This window comes from Sitophilus oryzae, unplaced genomic scaffold (genome assembly GCF_002938485.1).
Source record: "Sitophilus oryzae breed Bouriz unplaced genomic scaffold, Soryzae_2.0 scaffold_1640_pilon_pilon, whole genome shotgun sequence".
NCBI classification, from domain to species: domain Eukaryota; kingdom Metazoa; phylum Arthropoda; class Insecta; order Coleoptera; family Curculionidae; genus Sitophilus; species Sitophilus oryzae.
This window is the reverse complement of record NW_022146326.1, coordinates 1,639,414-1,652,000: the sequence shown is the minus strand read 5'-3', so window position 1 is coordinate 1,652,000 and position 12,587 is coordinate 1,639,414. Positions and strand designations below refer to the sequence as shown.

Genomic DNA, 12,587 nt, shown 5'->3' with positions numbered 1-12,587 from the left:
AAGTACAGAAAAACAAGTTTGGATTATAAATAATCAGCTTAACATTAAACGACATACCATATCACTTACAAAATTATATTCAAGAAAATAAGATTCACATTATTAAGTTTTAATGTTATATGCAGTAGTTGTTTTACCCTTTGTCTTCATATATTTTTAATATTTATATATCTCTTAAAAAAGAACTATTTTAATATGCATGGTGTTAGTTAATGACATGCTAGTATTTAAGGGTGTAATTCTTGGCCTTTGACTAAGAAAAAAACTTCATATGAATGAATGAATGTCCCTAAACATCTTAACTTCTGAGATACAGGGTGCTAAATTTTTCTAAAAACTTATTCTCATAATAGCTCTGATTTTATTACAGATGACTTTATAAAACTTGATACACGTCTTCTATGCATCAAAATACCTTTTTTGGTGTACAAAGAATTTTATTTATTTAAACCTGTGCCGTCCGCGTCCGTACGGGTTTGAATATTATTGGGGGAAATATATATATTGAATATTTTTGGGGGAAAAAGTGATGGTACACCACAGACTTCTCTTAAAATAAAAATTATTTTTAAAATCTCCATTCATTTCTAAACATTTTTTATCTGGTGATTTTTGTCGTCCGACGCATAGTTTTTGCTTAAAAAGTCAGTTACTTCAGGGCCAAATCTCTGAAAATCAGATGTGGTGACTGCTGTGTGAAATAATTTCTGCATCGGCTGAAAGGAAATTAAGAAATACGATTTTTTTTGTATATCAAAATAAGGATTTTGATGCATGTGTATCAAATATAACATAAAAGATATTTGGAAAAAAAATTGAAAAATTTACCTCCCTGTATCTGAAAAGTTAAGATGTTCAGGATATACATTTATATGAACTATTTTTCTTAGAATAGGTCCAAGAATCACCTCCTTAAATATTAGCATGTCATTAAGGAACACCCTGTATACACACACACCTTAAGAATTATTTGTAGGAATTCCTTAGATATACCGAACAGACAGCACTGAAAATTAACTTTACGCCCCGCATTTTTGAATTCTGAAAGCGAACGAATGGTCAAGCAGATCCATTTCAGTAATTGAACCGAACACCTGTTGATATTTGTTCGTTTCTAGTTTCTTTTTTCTCTTACGATCAGTCACCCCCGATTGAATCGGAGTCCGATGATAATGCTTGTTTGCAGAGAGAGATTAGATTTTGATTTATTTATCTTCTGTAATTTTAAAAAAACATATGTATAATATTGGAATTTAACAGGAAATTTAATATAGCTCAGGCAACATTCAGTAATTTTGTATTAAAAATACAAATCACGTTATTATGAAATTTTGGCCGCCGATGTTTTTATTGCACTCGTATTGTTATGTACTGAACGAATAAATATTTATTTTATCCTAGACATGTCCTAACGAACGAGTTTGTTTTTAATTAAAAATATAAAATTAAAATGCATAACTTATTAGGGTGTGATTCGCAAATAGTACGCAAAATGTATTATTTCTATATACCATAATATTATCTTAATTTTAAATGAAACTTTAAATGCTACGAAAATCATATTTAAATATTTTCACATCAATGACTATGAATTTTTTGAATAGAAATATGAATCAAGACAAAATTAAATTGAAAATTCTTACACAAATGTTGTTTGGTAGAAAATAGAACTGCCAGAAAATCATATAGAGAATTATAATTTATTTGATAAGAGCAATTAACGCCAAACTATAAAATTAAATTAATTATTAATAATTCCATCTAAAAATATGGCTTGCCTGGAGTATATACTTTTATAAATTCAGATTGACTTGTATATTTTAATTTTTCTTTACCTTATATAAGTAACTAACGTTTAAGGAAAACGTCAAATCAAAAAAAAAAAAAATTCTATACATATGTGGCGGATTCATCTCTCCAAAAAATCCGGTATTTCGCCACTGCATGGAAATCTACAAAATAAAATAGTTATTTTTTGTAAACACTTCTGCGTTAAACCCAAACGGAAACTACTTGTCAGAAGTTAGATTTGCAGTTATACAAATTTGCCTAACAAAGAAAAAATGCTTAACGTTTCGGAAAGTTTATCTCTTTCCGTCGTCGGAAGCAAAAAAATACAAAGAATAAAGAAAAAACTATTTAAAATATTTAAATTCAACAATTCGAGAACACTTTAGTTTTTTAAAACAGATGCGTCTACAAGAACCATTGACTTTCTGTTAAAATGACATTATATCCCCCAAGTTAAACTTCAAAATTAACACAATTACTACCTGATAACAATTACTTAATAATGTAAAACCAAAAAGCCCCAAACTTTCTGTATGATTATTTTTAAATTTTACGTATATTATGTTTATTTATGTTATGTTCTTTAAAATCAACATCTAACATCTATAGATGCATGAGCAATACATTTATTTTTTAGATTGTATTAAAAAAGCCTCTTTTATATTTCTTTTAGAGGCTATCGCTTCTTTCATTATAATTTTGGCGTTATTTTTTTGTTTCCGACGACGGAAAGAGATAAACTTTCCGAAATGTTAAGCATTTTTTTCTTTGTTAGGCAAATTTGTATAACTGTAAACCTAACTTCTGACAAGTAGTTTCCGTTTGAATTTAACGCCAGAAGTGTTAACAAAAAATAACTATTTTATTTTGTAGATTTTCTTGCGGTGGCAAAATACCCATATAGGATTTTTTGGAGAGAAAAAAAAAATTATGTAAAAAAAACTTTATTATTTTTGAAAAATGCCCTCGGATTTTTGTCACACTTTTTTATTTAGATCCTGTATATTTACATTACCTTTATCAGCATCATCATCATTTTCAGCTTATTTAACCATTTACAATTATGAAGTAGCCTCCCTCACATATTTAGATACTCTCTTTGTAGTTGAGCCTATTGTTGTCTATTGTTGGCTACACGGGCCCAAGTTATTCCTGAAAATTTCCTAATATCATGGTTTCATCTCAGATTTGGTCTTCCTCTACGTCTCTTAATTCCTCGTGGTTACCATGCTGTAATTCCATGTTGGTCCATCTGTTATCCGTCCTTCTTGCCAGGTGTACATATTTGTATATTTATATATTTATTATTATTCTAACTCTTAAATAAGTCATGATGTTTTATACCAATACCATAATGAACCATAATTTGAATAGACTACAAAGCTAAAATATTTTGGAAAATTACTTCTAAATTATTTCTTCAAAAATAATAGGAATACCTATGAAAATAATAAAGAAAATGCACAAAAACCTATGCACTTTATTATTACAGTTGTTATAAAATAAGATTATTTTTTTATTATTTGATTACAATTGAAAATTGTTTTTATTAGTCGCTACTAATTGAAACGGATGGTAATGCTTGTTTGCGCAGAGATTGGATTTTGATTCATTTATCTTTTGTAATTAAAACACACAGGGACGATACCGTACAGAAAATTCAATAAAGCACTAGAAACACTCGATAATTCTGCATTAAAAATACCGAACACGTTATTTTCAAATTTTTACCTTTGCTGTTTTTATTTCACTTGTACTGTTATGTGCTTAATAAATAAATATTTTGTTTTTCTGGACATATCCTAACGAAGTAGATTGTTTTTGATTAAAAATAAAAAATTAAATGCATAACTCGTTAGGATATGGATCACCAATTTTGGTAGAATATGTCATTTATATAATATATAATTATTGTTTCTTTATAATTTGGTTGGTTTACAAATAATGTAAATTATACGAATTTTTATGATACTGTAATGAATATGAATTGTATCTTAAAAGAATACATATTAAGACGAAGAATGAAAATAAGTACTTGATTTGGATTTATTTATTATTCAAAATTCAAACTGATAACTAGAATATTTCTTGAAAAGACTTCTGGGTGTTTCGCCCCTAGAAGAAAATCTACAAAGTAAAAAAGTATTTTTTGTAAAAACCACTGCGTTAATCCGAAAACCAATTTATCAGTGGTATGTTACTAATAAAACAAAGCCAAACCGGCAAGAACTGCCGGTTTAACTTTTCAGGAGGTATACCTCCTTCCGTCGTCAGAAGTAAAAAAAACACAAAGAAAGAAAAAAGTTATTTAAAACATCTTAATACAGCTATTCAAGACCACTTTAGTTTTTTAGTAGATACGTCTATTATAAACCAGTGGCGTGCTCTTAAAATGACATTGTATGAAGTCAGACTTTAAACTAACAATTACTACCTGATAACAATTACTTAATGAAGTAAAGCTAAAAAGCTTCAAACTTCAAACAACCGACAGTGATTGTAATAGTTGGCAATAATCTGTAGAATATTCTATATAAAAATTATTAAAGCTATTCCAAACATCCTTATGATCAAGAAAAATCACAGATCTTCCTGGGTCTGAGTAAGAACAATCTTCGGATTGTCACGGGGTTTTTAACAGGACACTGTCTCCTCAATGAACACCTCAGTAGATTGAAACTAAGAAGAAACGGCGAATGCAGATTCTGTGGGGAAGATGGTGAAACACCAGTACACCTCATCACTGAGTGCGCCGAGACGACAACCATTCGTGCCATGAATTTTGGTACGACTGATATTGGAGATGGAGAACTACCCTCTATAAAACCGTCCCAGATACTGGCTTTTGTCAAAGCCCTGGGACTGTATGATGAGTTATGATTCAAGAAAGGGGGACACAATGGATCTGTAAGGTCGAAGTGATTAACCCCCCTCCCACTCATTCTAATTCTAAATTCTAATTCTATTCCAAACATTCAATAATTCTGAATTAAAAATATAGAACGTGTTATTTTGAAATTTAGGCTTATTGTATTTTTAGTGCTTTCATAATTTTAAGCTCTGAAAAAATAAATATTTATGTTTTTGTAGACAACTACAATCAAACAAGTTTGTTTTTGGTTTAAAATAAAATTTAAATTTCTCAGTTTATTGTACCGTATGACCGAAAAAAAACGGTGTCAGCGATGGCTATGAAATAAAGATTCCTGTCATTTATATGTAAATTTATATGGAAAATGTCATCAATCGTCATTTCTCAGCCAACTGGATGCCGTTTTTTTATCATGCGGTATTAGGGTTAAAAAAAACTAAAATATAAATGACCAACCAATTTAAATATTTTACAAAATAAAATAGTTATTTTTTGTAAACACTTCTGCGTTAAACCCAAACGGAAACTACTTGTCAGAAGTTATGTTTACAGTTATACAAATTTGCCTAACAAAGAAAAAAATGCTTAACGTTTCGGAAACGTTTTGGGTTGGTCTTTCCGTCGTCGGAAGCAAAAAAAATTATAAACGAACAAGAGATAAAATTTCCGAAACGGTAAGCATTTTTTTCTTTGTTAGGCAAATTTGTATAACTGTAAACATAACTTCTGACAAGTAGTTTCCGTTTGGGTTTAACGCAGTAAAAGTAAGTGTTTACAAAAAATAACTATTTTATTTTGTAGATTTTCTTGCAGTGCAGTGGCGAAATATCCATATAAATATTTTAACATACCGTATAACTTTAGCAATTTAAATTAGATTTACCTTAAACAGTACAGAAGAACATGGTACAGAAGAAAATACTTACCTATAAATTTTTAATTTTAAGTTTCATGTTTAAACGCACGTGTCATGTACAACGTTTTATCTACAACCGAAAAATAAGAAAATGCTGTTTTAATTTCCGTTTATAAGTCGCCCAACTTTAACACCTTTAACTATGACATTTGTCACATTTTTTTAATTATAATTGTTGGGAATTGTTACATGCTTCAGACTATAGTTACAAACGTTATTATAAAAACTAGTTGTGTTATAGATCCATAACACCACTAGTTGTGTTATAAATCTCATAACGTAACTGAAATACTAAGAAAATAGTGATGTAAAAACGTTATAACTAAACGGTTGTAGATAAAATATATAATTTTACATATTTTTTTCAGATTTACGCACATAACCAGATTCCTCAACTTAGCTGATCTCGCACCGCACGTTTCGGGGGCAGGCTACACGTTTTTCGTACCAACAGATACAGCTTTTGAAGAACTAGGTCTGGACAAAATGCCCGATAACTACTTATCCAACGGAGAGGGCTTAGAAATTCTCCTTAACCATTTTGTCAAAGGAAGACTGTATGATAAAGACTTAAAAAATGGAACAGTCCTCAATACACTGGGTAACCAAACATTGACAGTAGAAAGAACTCCAGGTAAAAGTTATTCATATTTATATGTTGTGTGACAAAGCACACTGCGAGTTCATAATCAAATATATATTAAATTTCATTCAGAACCTCGAAATTAGTGGTTTCAGTTAGCGTAAAACTTTGTCCTCTAATTTCCATATAAGCATTCATCCAAATTAGTGGTGAAATAATAAATCGTTGAAAACTTATTTGTGAGATTTAAAAAAAAATAACGTGTTTTATTCGGAGAAAAAATGTACTTTTTGTGCCTCGCCTGTAACGTCTGTCTATGACGTACTGCCTCGCCACAAAAAATATTATTTTTACTTCTAATAAATACTATTTTACAATATACTCTTTTACAAACTTTTACAAACTATAGTGAAATATATGACATATATTTGTAAAAAGTAAAAAAACTTCATTATGTGTAATCATCTTCCTTTTTAGCGAATATATTTAAAGAACTATTTGAAATTAAAACGGTATATTTTCTCTGTAAATAACTAGAATAATGATCTCTCTCTTGTAGTAAAACTCTTTTTTTTCTTAGTCGATGTTCATATCAACGAAGCTGTCATCGTAGAAAGCGAGGTATTCGTCTACAACTTGGGCACCATGTTCTACATAGACAAAGTACTCTACGCCACCATTAAAGTCCCGTCCATACCGATAGGTGGAGCTCTAAGACCCACACAAGCGACAACGACAACTCCCAAACCAACTACAAGACCAACAGAATTTACTACAGCCGAAGATACAGAAACAGTGACTGGTGTTTTGACAGGAGAACAAGATTCATTTCCGGAAGTTTTATTTGGCGATGGTACGCAAGAAAGTGTGACCAGCGATGTGGAGTACACTACGCAGAGTACCAAACAGAACTCATCCTCCTTGAAATAAGTTTAATTTAGCTTATTTTCTAAGAATAAATTTAATGCGACAGTATTTTAATACAAAGTTAAAAATGTTTCTTGAACCACCGTAAAATATTGCTATTTAGATATTATTTTGGAATTTATAAGCTTTTTTATTAGACATGTTGAATTAATTCACCAGAGACTTTTTGTACCGAGTACCAAGAAAAAAATCCAATTTATTGTTAACTTTATTATTAACATAAACTGTACATTTATATAAAATAAAAAATATATTACACATACTGGTATACATTTGAAAATGTCAAAGTAGCAGTGGTTTATGGTAAAGTATTTATAACATATTTGTTATATATTGTTATATAGGGCGAGTCTTAAATAAGTGCGCATAATATTTTCAGGGCTGGTAGATCTCGATAAATAAACATAATGTTTCTTTGCCATTTTTCAAATAAGTCCAAAATAACCGAGATATTTTAATTTGAAAATTAAAAAAAATATCTATTTTTCTCTTAAATTTTGAGTCACTGGATAAACATCAAGAAAGAAAACCTAGAAAACTCTGGGTTTTCTTTCTTGCAAATTTAATCTACCACCATGAAGATATTAAGTGTTTTAACCAAAAATTAAAAAACAATGCAAAAAAAAATCAAAAAATGCCAAATTTTCTGGGGTAGTAATATACTTCCCTTAAAAATATTTGCACTTATTTAAGATTCACTCTGTATATTATAGGCTTGAGAAATATTCATAATTTTGTAACTACGAATGCTACTTTTTTGTAACCTTGAATAAATTAAATGGTGTAAAATAAGTAAAAAATGTTCTTTAGTAATTTATAATACATTAGTCTTATGATGCATGTTTATTATTTTTAAATTAAAATTTTAATATACAAATTTGTGGAATAACAGCTTAGAAATAAGCTTTGTAAATATAGAGTACAGGACAGCAATTTGTTTTATAAAATTCACTTAAATTTAATCAAAAATTATAGACAGCGGCAATATTCTGTATTTTCTCATGACATAATTTAAAATCAGTTTTCTATGTACTACATAAAATTAAACATTTATGAGAGTATAGATTATTATATATAATGAAAAAACGTCGTCAAGTTAGCTTAGAAATGACGATTGATGACCATTTACCGTCTAATTATACATATAAAATGACAGCGATGTTCATTTCCAAACAAATTCTGACGAAGATTTTTTTAGATTGCATGGTATTTACTTTATTATTGGGGTAAAAATTGTTAATTTCACTATTCCAGAAAAATTGGAATTTGTTTGTGTTTACTTTCCTTCTCAAGTCAATATAAGCAAGTAAATATAATCAAGATTACATTGAAATTTCACCTGCCAACTTCTAATCCCAGTTCTTGTTTGTACTCTTTGTTCTGTTTGTTTCAGTTTTTTTAATATAAAAACTTATTATATTTTTGTTTATATATAGATCATTATAGTAGAATTAAATTAATGTTTATTAGTGTAAAAGAATGTCTATAAAGTCTCCAAAACAATTTAAGTATTGATAATAAAATTCTTATATTTTTATATTTTAAATTATTATTACTAATATTATAGAACGCACACAAGTATTTTATTAATTTTTATTTTATTTTTTCATTTATAAATTGTATATAATATATCGTAATTTTGATTTAAAAAAGTTGTTATATCTAAAGCATAGATAGCTTTTATATTTGTATTAGATAAAAGATCAAAAATAAGATAATAAAGCTAGAATCATATCACATTCCTAATAAAGTATATATATTTATATTATATAATATTATAAGGCAATTATTGTAAGTGTTTTAAAACGTACGACAAAAAATATTGATAAATTTTTGTATACCAGATTTTTCAAAGACAAAAATGCAAAAAATTTAATGTGATTCATATCACTCTAAGTTATGAACAAATAAATGGGTTTTGGAAAATTTGGTATATAACAAAGATAATTTTTAAAATGACTGATCAATGTTAGTGTTTGCAAGTTTGTTTATATTGTAAGATTAGTCGTAAAATATGAATAAACTGTTCCATCTCAAAGTATACTTATAAGAATACAGTGATTACCAACTTTATATTCATACATCTGTCCAGTAAATAAGGACATGAAAAGACCCAAGTCTCGGCGTAATCCGTCGACCTTGACTTTTTAGACGGATTGTGTATCTTGGACAGTAGCTTTAGGGGAAAAATTGTAACCCCGTACTTAGCCAAAAAAATTGGCCCCAAATGGCCCAAATATTAGTTTTTCGCAAATATCTGCTTAAATATGCAATTTACAGAATTTTTATTGAAATCAAAGATGAAGCTTAGGTAATTGCCTACAAAAATGGTCTGTATCATTTTTTAGGTAGAACTAGTATTCCGCTTCGAAGATCCCTGAATTTTCTTAGTCATTAACGCTCCGAAGATAGTCTTCAAAAGCGTATCATTCATTGATTGGACAAATTGTTTAATAACTCCGCTAAAATTTAATATTTTTTGATGATTCAAAGTTCATCTAGAAGGTAGAATCAACAGCTATCACATTTTGGAACTGTTTAAATTTTGTCATATTTTATGATAATACAAAAACCAGGCAAACATTCCTTAACCCAAAAATTTTCAAATTTTTAGAAACGTATTCATATTTCCACTGATAATAGCTTATTTGTCAAGATTTTTTAACCGTTGTTCTTAGAGTCTCTTTAAGCACAAAATATCTTGACAAATAAGCTATTATTAATGAAAATATGAGTAAGTTTGTAAAGATGTTTAGGCTAAGAAATGTTTGCCCGGTTTTTTTATTATTATAAAATGACAGTTCGAAAAATAAGTTCGAAAATGTAATAGCTGTTGATTCTACCTTTTAAATGAACTTTGAATCATCAAAAAATATTAAATTTTAGCCAAGTTATTAAACAATTGTTTTTTGAGGTGCTCGGTGGCGTAGAGGTACAGGCTCTCGTCTACCAATCTCAAGGTAGTGGGTTCGAATCCTACACCCGGCCTTTCATCAGCCGACTATTTTTATTAAAATAAAAATAGTTTGGGTATCTAGATCGACTCAGCCTTAAATGAGTACCTGGGATTCACAATCCTGAGGTAATAATAGGCGGTTGAAGCGTAGTACTAGCTACATTACCTTCCTTGTATACCGAACGGCTCTAGCATGGGAAGCTGTACCTTGCTACTCCCAAGGCATTAAACGCTATATACGGGAGCTATTATTATTATTATTACCTAAGATTCATTTTTTCTTTCTAGGAAAATTTTGTAAAATGCATATTTTGGCAGATATTTGCGAAAAACTGATTTTTAGACCATTTGGGGCCATTTTTTCGGCCAAAGCTGGCCGAGCACGGTGTTACAACTTTTTCCCCTTAAACTACTCCCCATCTCCCCAAAAGGTACACAATCCGCCTACACAAAGTCCAGGTCGACGAATTAGGTCGTAGTTTCAACCTTCATTTACTGGACTACACAGTCTTGTACACTGAATGTAAATCTCATAATAAAAATTTGTTTAATTTTTTGACACTAAGAATAACTGAATTTATTTTCAGGGTACAAAATTAAATATGTAACGCTCCTGTTTAATATTCCAGACCTAAAAGGAAATATGTAATTTATGTAGGAAATGTGTGTAATGTTTTATTTATAACTATAAAATTTATTTTAGTACGAGAAATGTAAAATGCTTCTTTTTAATAAAGAATTTCAAACAACTGTTGCTTTGTGGGGTTTTATTTATTGATAACAAATCTATTTACAAAAATTGCACACGTATGGCCAAGTACATTGGTGTAGAAATAAAACAAAATAAAATATAAAGAAAATATCACAAAATGTGACTAGAGACGTACACATACTCGTATCTACATGTTTAATTTAATAAATATCAGTATATTACAAAAGTAGAGCATAATTTTATTAATTACTTATATATTGCTATACTTGTATTCATTTAAAACTTCCCAATATGGCGGACTTCAGTATGGGAGGCTTAAAAAACGAAAATCTCTAAACTAGAATCGACTGTACTTCAAATCGTTCGAAGTGATAATCTGTGGTAAATCCAATTGAACTCTGACACTTGGCTGACATTGACGTGTACGGTTCCTTTTTCTAAATATTTTCATTATTTTTCCAGTTTTTATTCACAAATTCTACTTGATTTTGTTCTTTTATTTAACCTGCAACCTGCAGTACTAATTATATAGTTATAAATAATCCTTTCACCGATCAAGAATTGACGAATAGGCTGGAAGATATTCAAAATGTGTAAAACGCTTAAAAACGTATTCGAAAACATTGACTCGTTCACAAATTCGTGAAAATAAATTAGTCCAGATGTTTGTAAAAAGGTCTCTAATTATTTTGAGAAGTTTCCTCGTATCAGTAATTTTCAGGTTTGTAATATGTACTAAATGATAATAAATAGATTAAAACTTATATTTCAGGAAACAGCGCGGGCATTACAGATTGTTGTAAATCAGTTTTAAAATATAAAGAAGGTTTAAAACAGGTTTAAAAGTTGAGTTAGTAGAGAAGACCTAAATAAGGTAATGTTGGTAATGGGACCAAACATCAAATAACACTTGAAATATATAATTATGTACAATAATTGTAAGTAGTTTTTATGAATCTGTTTGATATCTATTGCATTGTTTTTATATTTCTTGAAATATATATATATATATATATATATATATATATATATATATATATATATATATATATATATATATATATATATATATATATATATATATTACTTTACAGGATACACAAAGAATAATAAAAAATACAGTTACTCACTAAAAGCACTTAAGGTTTGTAATAGATGTAGTCAGAATATCAAACACCAAACCAAACCAAAAATTATGTTTTATTTTACTGGTATTCCTCACATTTGAAGGGAATCATTTCATAAATAAGCAGGACATTGTATAGTACACTCTATATTAATAATTGTTTTTTATCATATACTTGTTAGTTAACACATCACTTACTAGGTATAAAATTTAGTACTGATTAACCTATAGTTGTGGTTGTGATATATTCTGATGTGTTTCTGACAATTTAAAATAAGTTAATATTTAAACAAACATTTCTGGCTTTCCTGACAGGAGTGTGGACACAAATTTAATAAAGGTATAATGTGGATAACGTTCTGATTATTACAGTTTGCATGGATGTTTTTGTATGTTGTTATTTTTAATAAAGTATATGTAATGAGTTTTTGAGTATTTCTTTTTCCTTCAGAGGATTGTGTTCTAATCTTTATATATTATAAATTTTCATAAATTATATCTACAAAATTTATTACTTTATAATTTTTTGCTAAATACTTTGTAGTTGATACAGTTTAACAGTATATAAAAGAACTATTTAAATAAGATGTTTGAGTATATATAGCTGTTTTTGCACACATCAATTCAATTTGTGATTAACTGTACTGAAATAAAAACAAATTAAGAGTAATGGGGTGATCTATCAACTATAACATGAAAAGCAT

At 28.7% G+C, this 12,587-nt stretch overlaps 1 protein-coding gene across 1 annotated transcript in view; it reads left to right on the top strand.

The window, feature by feature from the left end:
• Nucleotides 1-9,496, top strand: part of LOC115880656 — a 164,420-nt gene extending 154,924 nt beyond the window's left edge. Inside the window, exons 6-7 of the mRNA XM_030897934.1 lie at nt 5,948-6,213; nt 6,743-9,496. Of these exons, the coding sequence (XP_030753794.1) occupies nt 5,948-6,213; nt 6,743-7,092 (616 nt within the window). The 3' untranslated portion in view covers nt 7,093-9,496. The remainder of the gene's footprint in view (nt 1-5,947; nt 6,214-6,742) is intronic.
• Nucleotides 9,497-12,587: the final 3,091 nt, after the last annotated feature.